Here is a 16,106-nt window from a genome sequence, read left to right on the forward strand (position 1 = left end):
CTCACCAGTGGAAGGGGGATGAGGAAGAGAGACCCCACAGGAGGAAGTGGGATGGGGAAGAGAGATCCCACAGGAGGAAGGGGGATGGGGAAGAGAGACCAGACAGGAGGAAGGGGGATGGGGAAAAGCGATCCCACCGGGGGAAGGGGGATGGGGAAGAGAGATCCCACCGGAGGAAGGGGGATGGGGAAGTGAGATCCCACAGGAGGATGGGGGATGGGGGTGAGAGACCCCACCGGAGGAAGGGGGATGGGGAAGAGAGATCCCACAGGAGGAAGGGGGATGGGGGAGAGAGATCCCACAGGAGGAAGGGGAATGGGGAAGAGAGATCCCACAAGAGGAAGGGGGATGGGGGAGAGAAATCGCACAGGAGGAAGGGGGATGGGGAAGAGAGATCCCACAAGAGGAAGGGGGATGGGGAAGTGAGATCCCACCGGAGGAAGGGGGATGGGGAAGAGAGACCCCACCAGCGGAAGGGGGATGAGGAAGAGAGACCCAACAGGAGGAAGGGGGTAGAGAGATCCCACAGGAGGATGTGGGAAGGGGAAGAGAGAACTTCCAGGGTGAAGGGGGATGGGGTAGAGAGAACTCGCAGGGGGAAGGGGGATGGGGTAGAGAGATCCCACAGGAGGAAGGGGGACGGGGAAGAGAGTTCCCACAGGTGGATGTAGGATTGGGAAGAGAAATCTCACAATAGGAAGGGGGTTGGGTAAGAGAAATTCCACAGGACAATGGGGCATGCCAAAGAGAGATCCGGCAGGAAGTGGCAGGTATTCGAAACAAGGCCCTACAGGAGTAAGGGGATGGGGGAGAGAGATCCCACAGGAGGAAGGGGGATGGGGAAGAGGGATCCCACAGGAGGAAGAGGGATGGGGAAGAGAGATCCCACAGGAGGAAGGGGGATGGGGAAGAGAGATCCCACAGGAGGAAGGGGGATGGGGAAGAGAGTTCCCAGAGGAGGAAGGGGGTTGGGGAAGAGAGATCCCACAGGAGGAAGGGGGATGGGGAAGAGAGATCCCACAGGAGGAAGGGGGATGGGGAAGAGAGTTCCCAGAGGAGGAAGGGGGTTGGGGAAGAGAGATCCCACAGGAGGAAGCGGGATGGGGGAAAGAGATCCCACAGGAGTAAGGGGATGGGGGAGAGAGATCCCACAGGAGGAAGGGGGATGGGGAAGAGGGATCCCACAGGAGGAAGGGGGATGGGGAAGAGAGATCCCACAGGAGGAAGGGGGATGGGGAAGAGAGTTCCCAGAGGAGGAAGGGGGTTGGGGAAGAGAGATCCCACAGGAGGAAGCGGGATGGGGAAGAGAGATCCCTCAGGAGGAAGGGGGATGGGGAAGAGAGACCCCACCGGCGGAAGGGGGATGAGGAAGAGAGACCCAACAGGAGGAAGGGGGTAGAGAGATCCCACAGGAGGATGTGGGAAGGGGAAGAGAGAACTCGCAGGGGGAAGGGGGATGGAGTAGAGAGATCCCACAGGAGGAAGGGGGATGGGGAAGAGAGACCCCACCAGCGGAAGGGGGATGAGGAAGAGAGACCCAACAGGAGGAAGGGGGTAGAGAGATCCCACAGGAGGATGTGGGAAGGGGAAGAGAGAACTTCCAGGGTGAAGGGGGATGGGGTAGAGAGAACTCGCAGGGGGAAGGGGGATGGGGTAGAGAGATCCCACAGGAGGAGGAGGGATGTGGAAGAGAGTTCCCACAGGAGGATGTGGGATTGGGAAGAGAAATCTCACAACAGGAAGGGGGTTGGGGAAGTGAAATTCCACAGGACAATGGGGCATGCCAAAGAGAGATCCGGCAGGAAGTGGCAGGTATTCGAAACAAGGCCCTACAGGAGTAAGGGGATGGGGGAGAGAGATCCCACAGGAGGAAGGGGGATGGGGAAGAGGGATCCCACAGGAGGAAGGGGGATGGGGAAGAGAGATCCCACAGGAGGAAGGGGGATGGGGAAGAGGGATCCCACAGGAGGAAGGGGGATGGGGAAGAGAGTTCCCAGAGGAGGAAGGGGGTTGGGGAAGAGAGATCCCACAGGAGGAAGGGGGATGGGGAAGAGAGATCCCACAGGAGGAAGGGGGATGGGGAAGAGAGACCCCACAGGAGGAAGGGGGATGGGGAAGAGAGATCCCACAGGAGGAAGGGGGATGGGGAAGAGAGTTCCCAGAGGAGGAAGGGGGTTGGGGAAGAGAGATCCCACAGGAGGAAGGGGGATGGGGAAGAGAGATCCCACAGGAGGAAGGGGGATGGGGAAGAGAGTTCCCAGAGGAGGAAGGGGGTTGGGGAAGAGAGATCCCACAGGAGGAAGCGGGATGGGGGAAAGAGATCCCACAGGAGTAAGGGGATGGGGGAGAGAGATCCCACAGGAGGAAGGGGGATGGGGAAGAGGGATCCCACAGGAGGAAGGGGGATGGGGAAGAGAGATCCCACAGGAGGAAGGGGGATGGGGAAGAGAGTTCCCAGAGGAGGAAGGGGGCTGGGGAAGAGAGATCCCACAGGAGGAAGCGGGATGGGGAAGAGAGATCCCTCAGGAGGAAGGGGGATGGGGAAGAGAGACCCCACCGGCGGAAGGGGGATGAGGAAGAGAGACCCAACAGGAGGAAGGGGGTAGAGAGATCCCACAGGAGGATGTGGGAAGGGGAAGAGAGAACTCGCAGGGGGAAGGGGGATGGGGTAGAGAGAACTCGCAGGGGGAAGGGGGATGGGGAAGAGAGATCCCACAGGAGGAAGGGGGATGGGGAAGAGAGTTCCCAGAGGAGGAAGGGGGTTGGGGAAGAGAGATCCCACAGGAGGAAGCGGGATGGGGAAGAGAGATCCCTCAGGAGGAAGGGGGATGGGGAAGAGTGATCCCACAGGAGGATGGGGGATGGGGAAAAGAGATCCCAGAGGAGGAAGGGGGATGGGGAAAAGAGATCCCACAGGAGGAAGGGGGATGAGGAAGGAAGATCCCACAAGTGGATGGGGGATGGGGAAGAGAGATCCCACAGCAGGATGTTGATGGGGAGCAGAGAGTGCACAGGTGGAAGGGGATGGGGAATAGAGATCCCACAGAAGTAAGGGGATTGGGGAAGATATATCCCTAGGAAGAAAGATGGTGGGGAGGAGATATCCCACAGTTGGAAGGAGAATGGGGAAGAGAGATCTGGCAGGAGGATGTGGGATGGGGAAGAGAGATACTTGTGGAGGGACAAGACAGATCCCACAGGAAGAGGGTGCATTATGATGACCCACAGGAGGAAGTGGGATGGGGAAGAGCAATCCCTCGGTTGGAAGGGGGGTGGTGACAATAGATCCCACAGAAGGAATGGGAATGGGGAATACAGATCCCATAGGATGATCAGGCATGGGGACGATAGATGGGACAGGAGGAAGTGGGTGGGGAAGCGAGATCATACAGGAGGTTGGGGGATGAGTAGGAGAGATCCCATAGGAGGAAGAGGGGATCCCATAGGGGAAAGTAAATGCCACGGGCGGAAGGGGAACGGGGAAGCGAGATCCCATCCGATGTAGGGGATTGGGAAGAGAGATCCCACAGAACGAAGGGGGATGGGGAAGAGAGATCCCACAAGAGGATGGGGAATGGGGAAGAGAGATGTACAGGAGGAAGGGAAATGGCGAAGCAAGATCCCATAAGAAGTGGAGGGATGGAAACAGAGCCCCCACGGGGGTCAGATGGATGGGGAAGAGTGATCCCACTGTAGGAAATGTGATATTGAAGAGAGATCCCACAGGAAGAAAGGGGTGGGGAGTTTAAATCCCACAGGAGGAAGGGAGTTGGGGAAGACAGATCCAACAGATGGAAGTGGGATGGGAACAGAGGCCCCAGAGAGTGAAAGGGGATGTGGAAGAGAGATCCCACAGGAGCATGGGGGGTGGAGAAGAGAGATTCCACTGTAGGAATGGGGATGGGGAAGAGAGATTCATCAGGAGGAAGGGAGCTGGTGATGAGAGATCCCACAGGAGGAAGGTGTATAGGGAACAGAGAGCCCACAGGAGGAAGGGAGATGGGTCGAGAGATCTCACAGCAGGAAGGGGGATGGGGAAGAGAGATCTCACAGCAGGAAGGGGGATGGGGAAGAGAGATCCCACAGGAGGAAGGGGGATGGGTCGAGAGATCTCACAGCAGGAAGGGGGATGGGGAAGAGAGATCCCACAGGAGGAAGGGGATATAGAGAGAGATAAAACAGGATGAAGCGGGAAGGGGTTGAGAGATTGGCCAGGAGGAGGAGGGATGTGGAAGAGAGTTACCACAGGAGGATGTGGGATTGGGAAGAGAAATCTCACAGGAGGAAGGGGTTGGGGAAGTGAAATTCCACAGGACAATGGGGCATGCCAAAGAGAGATCCGACAGGAAGAAGTCGATGGGGGAGAGAGATCCCACAGGGGGAAGGTGGATGGGGATGAGAGATCCCACAGCAGGACGGAATGGGGAAGGGAGATCCCACAGAAGGAAGGGGGATGGAGAAGAGAGATCCGACAGGAAGAAGTCGATGGGGGAGAGAGATCCCACAGGAGGAAGGTGTATGGAGAAGAGAGATCCCACGGCAGGAAGGGGGATGGGGATGAGAGTTCCCACAGCAGGACGGAATGGGGAAGGGAGATCCCACAGAAGGAAGGGGGATGGGGAAGAGGGATCCCACAAGAGGAAGGAAAGGGGAAGGGAGATCCCACAGAAGGAAGGGGGATGGGAGTGAGAGATCCCACAGGAGGAAGGGGGATCGGGATGAGAGATGCCACAGGAGGAAGGGGGATGCTTTGGAGAGATCCAACAGTTGGAAGGAAGGGGGAGTGGGAACAGAGAGCCCAGAGGATGAAAGTGGGATGGGAAAGTGAGATCCCACAGGAGGATTGCTGCCCCTGCCACGGGCTAGTGAGGCTAGAAATAATGCAGCTAAATACGTGGCTGAGGGGATGGTGCATGAGGGAGGTGTTCATGTTTCTGGACAATTGGGCTTTCTTCCAGGGGAAGTGTGACCAGTACGAATTGGACAGTTTGCACCTGAACTGGAGGGGGACTAATATCCTTGCCGGTAGGTTAGCAAGTTCTGCTCCGGGGGTTTTAAAGTAGTTTGCAGGGGCAGGGGAACCAGAGTGTTAGAGCAGATAGTGATGTAGAGGAGGATAAGGGTCATGCGAGGACTGCTTGTATAGACAGATATGAATGGTTTGTACGTGATAGAAATGTTCTCATGTGCATCAATGTTGATGGAAGGAGTATTGTAGGTAAGGCAGATGAGTTTAGGGCGTGGATTGGCACGATAATGATATCGACATTATTGCTATTAGTAAGACTTGGTTTGCAGGAGGGGCAGGACTGGCAGCTTCATGTTCCGGGTTTCCGTTGTTTCAGACGTGATAGGGGGGAGGGATGAAAGGGGGAGAAGTGGCATTACCAGTCAGGGAGAATATCACAGCTGTGCGTGGACGGGACTGCCCAGAGGGCTCGTCTATAGAGGCCATATGGGTGGAGCTGAGGAACGGGAACGGTGCGACCACACGAATAGGGTTGTATTATAGACCGCCCAATAGGCAGAGAGAATTGGAGGAGCAAATCTGTAGAGAGTTAGCAGACCAATGTAAGAAACAGAAAGTTGTCATCGTAGGGGATTTTAACTTTCCACATATTGACCGGGACGCCCACTCTGAGAAAGGGTTAGATGGCGTGGAGTTTGTCAAATGTGTTCAGGAAAGTTTTCTAAATCAATATATTGAGGTACCAATGAGAGAGGGTGCAGTACCTGATCCCCTATTAGGGAACCAGACAGGTCAGGTGACAGAAGTATATATAAGCAAACATTTTGGGTCCAGTGACCATAATGTCATTAGTTTCAAGATAATTATGGATAAGGATAGGACTGGTCCACCAGTTAAGGTTCTGAATTGGAGAAGGGCCAATTTTGTGGAAATGAGAGAGGATATGGGAAGTGTGGATTGGGTTAAGTTGTTTTCTGGCAAGGATGTGTTTAGTAAGTGGAACACCTTCAAGGGTGAAATTTTGAGAGTGCAGAGTTTGCATGTTCCTGCCAGGATTAAAGGCAAAGTTAACAGGCATAGGGAACCTTGGTTTTCAAGGGATATTGGTGATCTGGTTAAGTAGGTGTTTAGTAGGTATAGGTAACAAGGAACAAATGAGGTACTTGAAGAGTATAGAAAATGTAAGCGAATACTAAAGAAGGAAATCAGGAAGGCAAAAAGAAGACATGAGGTTGCTTTGGCAGATAATGTGAAGGTAAACCCAAAGGGTTTCTACAAGTATATTGAGAGTAAAAGGATAGTAAAGGACAAAATTGTTCCCCTAGAAGATCAGAGTGGTCGTCTATGTGTGGAGCCTCACGAGATGGGGGAGATCTTAAACAGTTTTTTGCGTCAGTGTTTACTCAGGAAACTGGCATAGCGGATATGGAATTAAGGCAAACAAACAGTAGTGTTATGGAACATATAGAGATTGAAGAGGACGAGATGCTTGCTGCCTTACAGTGAATAAAGGTAGATAAATCTCTGGGCCTGACATGATATTTTCTCTGACCTCGAGAGAGACTAGTGTAGAAATTGCAGGAGCCCTGGCAGAAATATTTAAAATGTCCTCAGCCACGGGTGCGGTGCTGGAGGATTGGAGGGTAGCTCATGTAGTTCCGTTGTTTGAAAAAGGCTCCAAAAGTACACCAGGTAATTACAGGCCAGTGAGCCTGACATCAGTAGTAGGTAAATTATCGGAAGGTGTTCTGAGAGATCGGATATACAAGGATTTGGACAACCAAGGGCTGATTAAAGATTGTCAGCATGGCTTTATGTGTGGTGGATCGTGTTTAATGAATCCTGTAGTGTTTTTCGAGGAGGTTACCAAGAATGCATATGAAGGAAAGGCTGTGGATGTTGTGTAGATCGACTTTTGTAAGGGCTTTGACAAGGTCCCACGTAAGAGGTTAGTTCGAAAGGTCCAGACACTAGGTATCCATGGAGAGGTTGTAAACTGGATTCGAATTGGCTGTGTGTGAGAAGACAGAGAGTGGTAGTGGATAATTGCTTCTCAGACTGGAGGCCTGTGACTCGTGGTGTGCCTCAGGGATCTGTGCTGGGACCATTGCTGTTTGTGGTCTATATCAATGATCTTGATGATAGTGTGATAAATTGGATCAGCAGGTTTGCTGATGACACTAAGATGGAGGCGTTGTGGACAGCGAGGAAGGCTTTCAAAGCTTGCAGAGGGATCTGGACCAACTGGCAACATGGGCCAGAAAATGGCAGATGGAATTTAATGCAGACAAGTGTGAGGTGTTCCATTTTGGAAGGACAAATCAAGGTACGACATACACGATAAACGGTAGGGCACTGAAGAGTGCGGAGGAACAGAGGGATCTGGGGGTTCAGATACATAAGTCCCTGAAAGTGGCGTCACAGGTAGACAGGGTTGTAAAGAAGGCTTTTGGCATCCTGGCATTCATAAATCAGAGTACTGAGTATAGGAGTTGGGATGTTATGGTGATGTTGTGTAAGATATTGGTGAGGCCAAATTTGGAGTATTGTGTGCAGTTCTGATCACCTAACTATAGGAAGGATATCAGTAAGTTTGAAAAAGTGCAGAGGAGATTTACTAGGATGTTGCCAGGTCTTCAGGAGTTGAGTTACAAGGAAAGATTGAACAGGTTAGGACTTTATTCCTTCGAGCATAGAGGAATGAGGAGAGATTTGATAGAGGTTTACAAAATTATGAGGGTATAGACAGGGTAAATGCGAATAGGCTCTTTCCACATAGATTAGGAGAGATAAATATGAGAAGACATGGCTTCAGCGTGAAAGGGGAAAGGTTTAGGGGGAGCATTAGGAGGAACTTCTTCACTGAGAGGATGGTGAGAGTGTGGAATGAGCTGCCATCTGATGTGGAAAATGTGGACTCACTCTTAAGCTAAGAATAAATTGGATAGATACATGGATGGGAGAGGACTGGAGGGTTATGGACTGGGAGCAGGTCAATGGGACTAGCGGAATAAGGTTTTGGTACAGACTAGAAGGACCGAATGGCTTGTTTTCTGTGCTGTAGTGTTCTATGATTTTATGATTCTATGGGGAGGAGAGTTCCATCAGGCGAAATGGGGATGGGGAAGAGAGATCCCAAAGGAGGAAGGGGATGCGGAAGCGAGATCCCACAGGAGGAAGGGGGATGAGGAAGATAAATCCCACAGGAGGAAGGGGGATGGGGAAGAGAGAACCCACTGGACAATGGGGCATGCCAAAGAGAGATCCGACAGGATGAAGTCGATGGGGGAGAGAGATCCCACAGGAGGAAAGGGTATGGGGAAGAGAATTCCAACAGCAGGAAGGGATGGGGAAGAGAAATCCATAGAAGGAAGGGGGATGGGGAAGAGCGATCTCATAGATGAAAGGGAGATGTGGAAGAGAGATCTCACAGGAGGAAGAGGGATGGGGAGGAGAGATCCCACAGGAGGAAGGGGGATGGGGAAGAGAAATCCCACAGGATGAAAGGGAGATGGGGAAGACAGATCTCACAGGAGGAAAAGGGATGGGGAAGAGAGATCCCACAAGAAGAAGGGGTTTGGGGAAGAGAGATCCCAAAGGAGGAAGAGGATGGGGAAGATAGATCCCACAGGAGGAAGGGGATGGGGAAGAGAGCACCCACAGGAGGAAGGGGGATGGGGAAGAGAGTTCCCACAGGAGGAAGAGGGATGGGGAAGAGAGATCCCACAGGCGGAAGGGGGATATAGATAGATTAAACAGGATGGTGGGAAGGGGTTGAGAGATCGGCCAGGAGGAGTAGAGATGTTGAAGAGAGTTCCCACAGGAGGGTGTGGGATTGGGAAGAGAAATCTCACAGGAGGAAGTGGGTTGGGGAAGAGAAATTCAACAGGACAATGGGGCATGCCAAAGAGAGACCGACAGGAAGAAGTCGATGGGGGAGAGAGATCCCACAGGAGGAAAGGGTATGGGGAAGAGATTTCCAACAGCAGGAAGGGATGGGGAAGAGAAATCCATAGAAGGATGGGGGAAGGGGAAGAGCGATCTCATAGGTGAAAGGGAGATGGGGAAGAGAGACCTCACAGGAGGAAGAGGGATGGGGAGGAGAGATCCCACAAGGGGAAAGGGGATAGGGAAGAGAGATCTCACAGGAAGGGGGGTTGTGTGGAAAAGACATCCCACAGGAGGATGAGGAAAGAGAAATAGAGAGCCCACAGGAGGAATGGGGATGGGGGCGAGATTCCAAAGAATGGAAGGGAGATTGGGATGAGATGTCCCACAGGAGGATTCCAAGGGTAAACGATAATGCTATAAGATGAGAGGATGCAGAATTTTTTTGCATGTGTGTGTTGGGTCTGAACAGAGACCCAGAGGAGATGCGCCCTCGCTCTTTGCGTATCTGGAAGTGAGCAAAGTCACACACGGGGAAGGGCAGTGGGAGGACAATCTCACAATGGTATTTCTTTCCTTCTCACTGGGACAGTCTGCTGACGGTCTCTTGTCCCTCACCGGGAAGGGGGTGTGAATCTCTGACACACCTGCTGCAGTCAGTGTCGGTCTGGGTGTCAGTAACAGTGAGAAGGAACATTGTCAATGGACGTGTCACAGGCAGCAGGAAACACAGCCATTCCTGTGATTTACTACCATTAAACCAATGGTCGTTGTTCACTGATCTGATGAAGTCTCCAACATCCCTTCACAAGGAACCACAGAACCCTCCCATCATTGGGGAATTACTGACCAATCCCCTGGTCATTTGTCACAATTCATCACAATCTGATTTACTACAAATTTACCGAAATTCCTTTCCATTGAAACAACACAATGGAACAGTTTCACAGTTCAGAGTGAGAGATAAATCAAGTTACCTCAACTCCTGGCACTTGTGCAGCCCGGGTCCCAGCCGCTGGATTTCTTCATACTGAATGTGGCAGTCCTGCAGGTCGAGGTGTTTTATTGTATCACAGAGTCCGATGGCATGAGACAGGACCGCGCAGTCAATCGGGGTCAGTGTCATTCCACTGAATGAAAGTGTTTCCACAGATCCCAGTGCGGCCTGAGCCAGTCCACGATTCTGAGACTCAAACAGGTAGTGCAATGTGTTCAGGAGGCTCCTTTTACCAGCTTCACTCTTTGTGTTTCCACTCTGACGTTGAACCTCGTTCTTCACCCAGTCAATCACCCGGCAGGTTGTTTGATGAGGAAATGGACCCAGAAACTCCTCCAGGCCCCGAGCTGTCATTGGGTTGGAGAGTCCAGCAACAAAACGGAGAAATACCTCAAATCGCCCATCTCTCATGTTGTGGACTTCAGTGAGGAATATCAGGATATCCCCAGGATGTGGATTCAGGAATTGTGCGACTGCAGCTACAAACTCTTGGATGGTGAGGTGTGGGAATGTGTACACCACGCTCCGGGCAGAATCCTCTCTCTCCAAAAGCTCCATCAGGAACCCGGACAGGAACTGGGAAGGCTGCAGATTGTAGTTGATCAGGTCTCCATCTGTAAACACAATCTTCCTCTCGGACACTCCTCTGAAGGCCATCTGACCAACCCTGAGTAACACATCACGGGGGTTCTCAATCTCACGGCCGTGGTTTTTCAGGATGTTGTAAATATAGTAGGAGTACAGTTGGGTGATGGTCTTGGGAACTCGCTGTGGGTCCCTGACTCTTTGTGTGAAAAAGGGGCCCAGTGCCAGAGCGAGGATCCAGCAGTAGGAGGGGTTGTAGCTCATGGTGTACAGGATCTCGTTCTCCTTCACATGTTTGAAAACAGCTTCCGCCACCATCTGATCTTCAAAATACCTGATGAAATATTCCTTCCGTTCCTCACCAACAAATCCCAGGATTTCAGCCCAGACACCGATCTTCGCCTTTTCCAATAAATGTAATGCAGTGGGGCGGGTGGTCACCAGCACTGAACACCCTGGGAGCAGCTTGCCCTGGATTAAACTGTACACAATGTCAGATACTTCACACCACCACTCGGGATCTGGGCACTGGTGCTTGGGTTCTGTGTCTCTCCGACTGTCAGCAAAATCGATTGTGTGCTTGAATTCATCCAAACCATCGAATATAAACAGCAATCCCTCTGGGTTCTTCCAGACCATTCTAAGTAAATTCCCAAAGTAAGGATACTGATTCAGAATCAGTTCCGTCAGGTTTATTCTGCAGTTAATGAAGTTTAAATCCCGGAATTTGAAACTGAAAACAAACTGGAACTGTTGGTATATTTTCCCCGTGGCCCAGTCATAAACAATCTTTTGTACCATTGTTGTTTTCCCGATTCCCGGGACTCCGGCCACTGCTGCCGAACACCCCGAAGTTGATCGTGCGAAGAATCTTTTCATTTTGTCCCAAAAACTATTTGAGTAACTGCTCTGGAACAACTGATCATTCCGGATTTTTTCCAGCTCTCCACAGAGATGTTTCTCTCTCCACTCCTCGTGGGCTCTGCCTCTTGCCAGCAGCTCATGTTCCACCAGTCTCCGATCTCGAACAGTAGAAATGACCGTGAGCTCAGCGTATCGATCAACCAGCTGGAAAACCTTCACCTTCTCCCTCATCAGGATCGTGTTCACGCTCAATGTTTCAGTTTGTGTCCGCAGAGTCCCCTTGTGTTTCTGTTGAACATCTTCCATGGGAACAGACAGTGGTCAAACAGTTAGATGCCTCACCTCAGAAATAAATATTTAAGCACACACGAGTTAGCTCAAAGCAACTGCATTAATTGGATTCATCAATGGATTTTCATACAGTAAATTACATTAACTGACCCCTGGCTGGACAAACACCAGATCATCACATTTCCACATTAACTGTGGTGTGAAGGTGAGTATTTCCCTGGTAGTTTACTGACCCCCGTCTGTCCCGTACCGGACAATCTCCCACTACTGTCACAGATATCATTGTTCCTGTGGAAGAAACTTTTAATCCCCAGTGTTGATGTGACGTATGGAGATAGAGAAGAGGGTAGTGGGCATTCTGTCAAAGGAACAGATCGGGGAATCAGAGCTTCCCTTCCCCTCCCACCGTCACTGATTCAAAATACTAAGAAGCAGCTTTGTTGACCAGCACTTGCACTATGGGTGCGTGGGTGGGGTCGTGAGATCTCAAACTGTGTTCGAAACCTGTCATGGGTGTGTGGCGTCTCGCAAAGTGTCTGGCCTCTGCCTGGGATGTATGGGGATCTCACAGTCTGTCAGGACCCTGTCAGCGGTGTGTGGAGTATGACAGTGTCAGGACTGTGCCAGGTGTGTGTAGGGTCTCACAGTGTGTCCGGACCCTGTCAGGGGTGTGTGGGGTCTCACAGTGTGACAGGACCCTGTCAGGGGTGTGTGGGGTCTCACAGTGTTTCGGGACCCTGTCAGGGGTGTGTGGGGTCTCACAGTCTGTCAGGACCCTGTCAGTGGTGTGTGGGGTATGACAGTGTGTCAGGACCCTGCCAGGGGTGTGTGGGGTCTCACAGTGTGTCAAGACCCTGTCAGGGGTGTGTGGGGACTCACAGTGTGTCAGGACCCTGCCAGGGGTGTGTGGGGTCTCACAGTGTGTCAGAACCCTGTCAGGGGTGTGTGGGGTCTCACAGTGTGTCCGGACCCTGTCAGGGGTGTGTGGGGACTCACAGTGTGTCAGGACCCTGTCAGGGGTGTGTGGGGTCTCACAGTGTGTCAGGACCCTGTCAGGGGTGTGTGGGGTCTCTCAGTGGGTCAGGACCCTGTCAGGGGAGTGTGGGGTCTCACAGTGTGTCAGGACCCTGTCAGGGGTGTGTGGGGTCTCACAGTGGGTCAGGACCCTGTCAGGGGTGTGTGTGGTCTCACAGTATGTCAGGACCCTGTCAGGGGTGTGTGGGGTCTCACAGTTTGTTAGGACCATGTCAGGGGTGTGTGGGGTCTCACAGTGTGTCAGGACCCTGTCAGGGGTGTGTGGGGACTCTCAGTGGGTCAGGACCCTGTCAGGGGTGTGTGGGGTCTCACAGTGTGTCAGGACCCTGTCAGGGGTGTGTGGGGACTCTCAGTGGGTCAGGACCCTGTCAGGGGAGTGTGGGGTCTCACAGTATGTCAGGACCCTGTCAGGGGTGTGTGGGGTCTCACAGTTTGTTAGGACCATGTCAGGGGTGTGTGGGGTCTCATAATGTGTCACGGCACTGTCAAGGGTGTGTTCGGTGTCAGAGTGTGTCAGGGCCCTATCAGAAGTATGTGGGGTCTCACAAGTTTTTCCGGAACCTGTCGGGTGTGTAGGGACTCACAGTGTTGTTGGTCCTTGCTAGGGGTGCGTGGGGTCTCACGGTGTTTCTGGACAATGTCATGTATGTGTCGGGTCTCCAGTCAATGTATTCAGCTGTGATAGGGAGTGTAGGAAAACACTGATTGTGGACATATTCACTTTACAGAATGTGACAATGGTAGAAATGATGTTCTTCAACAATCAGGGAATGTGTCTGTTTCATATTCAGAAATGGGTGTGGGAATTTCACTGTCATGTCTGTTCCCTCGGCAAACAAATGTGTAATATTGTGAACAAGCTTGTAGTGATTTACCAAATCCATGGTGCTGGGGAAGTGAGGAGTTTCATTAACCGGATGTAGACCGGAACAGCATTAACAGAGGTGACAGACATGTGAGTAATTTGTAAACTTCCTGTTTTGTCTATCTCTGGTCCCATATTTAAATATCATCTTTGGGATATGTTCTTGTAAACGAGCAAGACTGAACCAGGGATCTGGCCGAGATTCCTTATATTTCTCTTAAGAGCTTCAAATAATCAGATAAAACATGGGCTGATGCAATATTAATATGCTTTGTGATATTTGTTTTTCCTACACTCTCTCCTCTGTTAAATGTGCAGTTGATTGATCCAACTCAGTCTGCGATGATGAAGCCTTACAATCTCTTGCGTCCATGCACTGCCCGGGCTCCATTTTCACAGACATGATGGGCTTATGGATGTAGTGACCTTCCCATCCAGACGGTCACAGTTTAACTAATTGCAATATTATTTATAGATATTTTCAGTCCTTTCCACCTTCCTTGCCGTGATCCCACAACCCTCGGTTTCCATGTCCTAATTCCCATCGCTCACCCTTCCACAGTGCCCATCACACAACACCGGCAGACAGGAATTTCAGCTTCTGTGGACTGAGCTGAGGAATATGTCCCCCAGTCTCACCCTCTCTGACACTGTAGCAGTGTTTGCACTAGGGAGTGCAGTTGTGAACACAGCGGGGTTCATCTGCTGCTCTGTGGTTGAACAGACCAGTTGGGATGTTACCTGCTTTTCTAATTAAAGTGATGCTATTATTACTATTCTCTGACTGGAACTTCAGTGGACGCCCAACTCTAAGTAAAGATAATCTGCAGGAACTGGGGGAGTTTAGAAAATGGTTCAGGATGAGGCTGTTCAGGAGGGAGCAGTGGCTGGCAAGAGAAGGTTTTGACTTTTTGGTGTGAAGAAATATCAGTTCTTTTTCCATTCTCCGGATCGCCCCTTCTCCGCTCAGACTCCGGTGGGGATCTGTAGTTGCAGGCCCCAGAGCGGTGTGACCACTTTCCTCAAACTCGCCAGCTCTCTGCCTCTTTCCTCAAAATGTCCTGTGAAAACTCGTCCTCTAGTAAACATGTTTCGCTGTCTCTCAGTGTGTTCTCTGTCACAGTGCCAATATTCACCTGGTCAGTTCCTCATGGCTGAACAACTTAAGGGCCCGACGCAAATCACAACCGTTGGTGGAAACAGAGGTCAAGTTTCAACTTGATGAACTCTGCTTCAGCCTCATCTGGGCCAATGCGTACCGTTCCGATCACCCCACTAACGGAGGGATGTTGAGTCTTTAGAGAGGGAGCAGAAGAGGTTTACCAGGATGCTGCCTGGCCATTCTGACCCCCGTGGAAGGATCCCTTTCAGCAAACTCCCCAAATCTCGGCATTGTTCTGCATAACGTCCTTTGAAAACGCTCCTCCAGCAAACATTTCCCATGTCACGGTGCCAACATTTTACTGGTGGCACAACGATATGACCCTGCATAGGATCAGCCATCGATAGAAACAGCGGTTTCTTCACTTACCTTTCAGCATACTGGGAATCTCCGGTACGGGTAGATGGACCGGAACACAACCTGTTCAGATTTAAACAATTTGAGGAATTGAAATGTATAAAATCATAAAGTGTGTAATGTTTAAATCCAAAATGAAATTCATCTGTGATACTATCTCACCATGTTCCTGTATTTCTTTCAGTATTTTGTCAAACTTTGGGACACAATTCCGCATTTTCACAAAGGTTTCCCACATCACCCTCCGGGCGCGGGATCCTTTCTCCATCACCAGGCTCAGGAGGAGTTTAGAACTGTCCGCCCGCTCCCCCTTATCAGCGAGATCAGAGATTTTCTGTGAAGAGTAACAGTGAACATATTGGGGACTGACAGATTCACACAGAGAATGAGAAGTAAATGATGTGCTCTGTAACGGGATCACACTGAGCAGTCACCCGGACGGGTGCTGATCCTGTCTGGACATGGACTGTATATTCTGAGTGCAGAGCATACGGAGGGACAGTCACCGTGAACCTGGTCCACCAGTCAATGAGATCCTGGCTGGTCTGTGACCGCTTCATTGACGTGGCTCCAAATCCATAAATAATTCCTCACCGGATTTGAGAGTGTAAAACAGAAATCAGAAAATAACGATCACAGATGAAGAAAGAAGTCAGGAGGGTTTTTATAACAGAGTGAGCAGTCTCAGAGAAGTTGCAGAAAAGATGATGTGATTCATCTCCTCAGTCCGTCAGTGTCCAACATGACAGCGGATTACCGGCGGATACCTGCTGCCTTTACTTTGCCTTTCCCAGTGGAGGTTTATTCAGTGATTACACATTACAACACGGCAGTATTCCCCGATCCACACTGTTTGCAGTTACAGGTTGTAACAGAATGATCTCCACCCAGAACAGAACACACTGGAGCTCCTGTGACACCCACAGATGATGTCCCCATTCTCATTGACATCCTGCTGTCACACTGCACGGTCTTCCCAAACCGAAACCTCCTGTAATATTTCCATTTAATACTGTAAGCCCACACAACTGTTACCTGCTCAACTCACTCTGAACATTGAGCTGCCACACACCAGTCCGCGGGGTCTTTTCAC

The 16,106-nt window shown here is 51.2% G+C and overlaps 1 protein-coding gene across 1 annotated transcript in view; it reads right to left on the reverse strand.

Moving 5' to 3' along the window:
* LOC140723609 (NACHT, LRR and PYD domains-containing protein 3-like) overlaps positions 1-16,106 on the reverse strand; it is a 54,487-nt gene that overhangs the window by 26,211 nt on the left and 12,170 nt on the right. Inside the window, exons 5-7 of the mRNA XM_073038176.1 lie at positions 15,176-15,347; positions 15,026-15,076; positions 9,835-11,602 (exon numbers count right to left, since the gene is read on the reverse strand). Coding sequence (XP_072894277.1) covers positions 9,835-11,602; positions 15,026-15,076; positions 15,176-15,347 — 1,991 coding nt within the window. The remainder of the gene's footprint in view (positions 1-9,834; positions 11,603-15,025; positions 15,077-15,175; positions 15,348-16,106) is intronic.

The sequence above is a fragment of the Hemitrygon akajei genome, unplaced genomic scaffold, assembly GCF_048418815.1.
Source record: "Hemitrygon akajei unplaced genomic scaffold, sHemAka1.3 Scf000120, whole genome shotgun sequence".
Classification (NCBI taxonomy): domain Eukaryota; kingdom Metazoa; phylum Chordata; class Chondrichthyes; order Myliobatiformes; family Dasyatidae; genus Hemitrygon; species Hemitrygon akajei.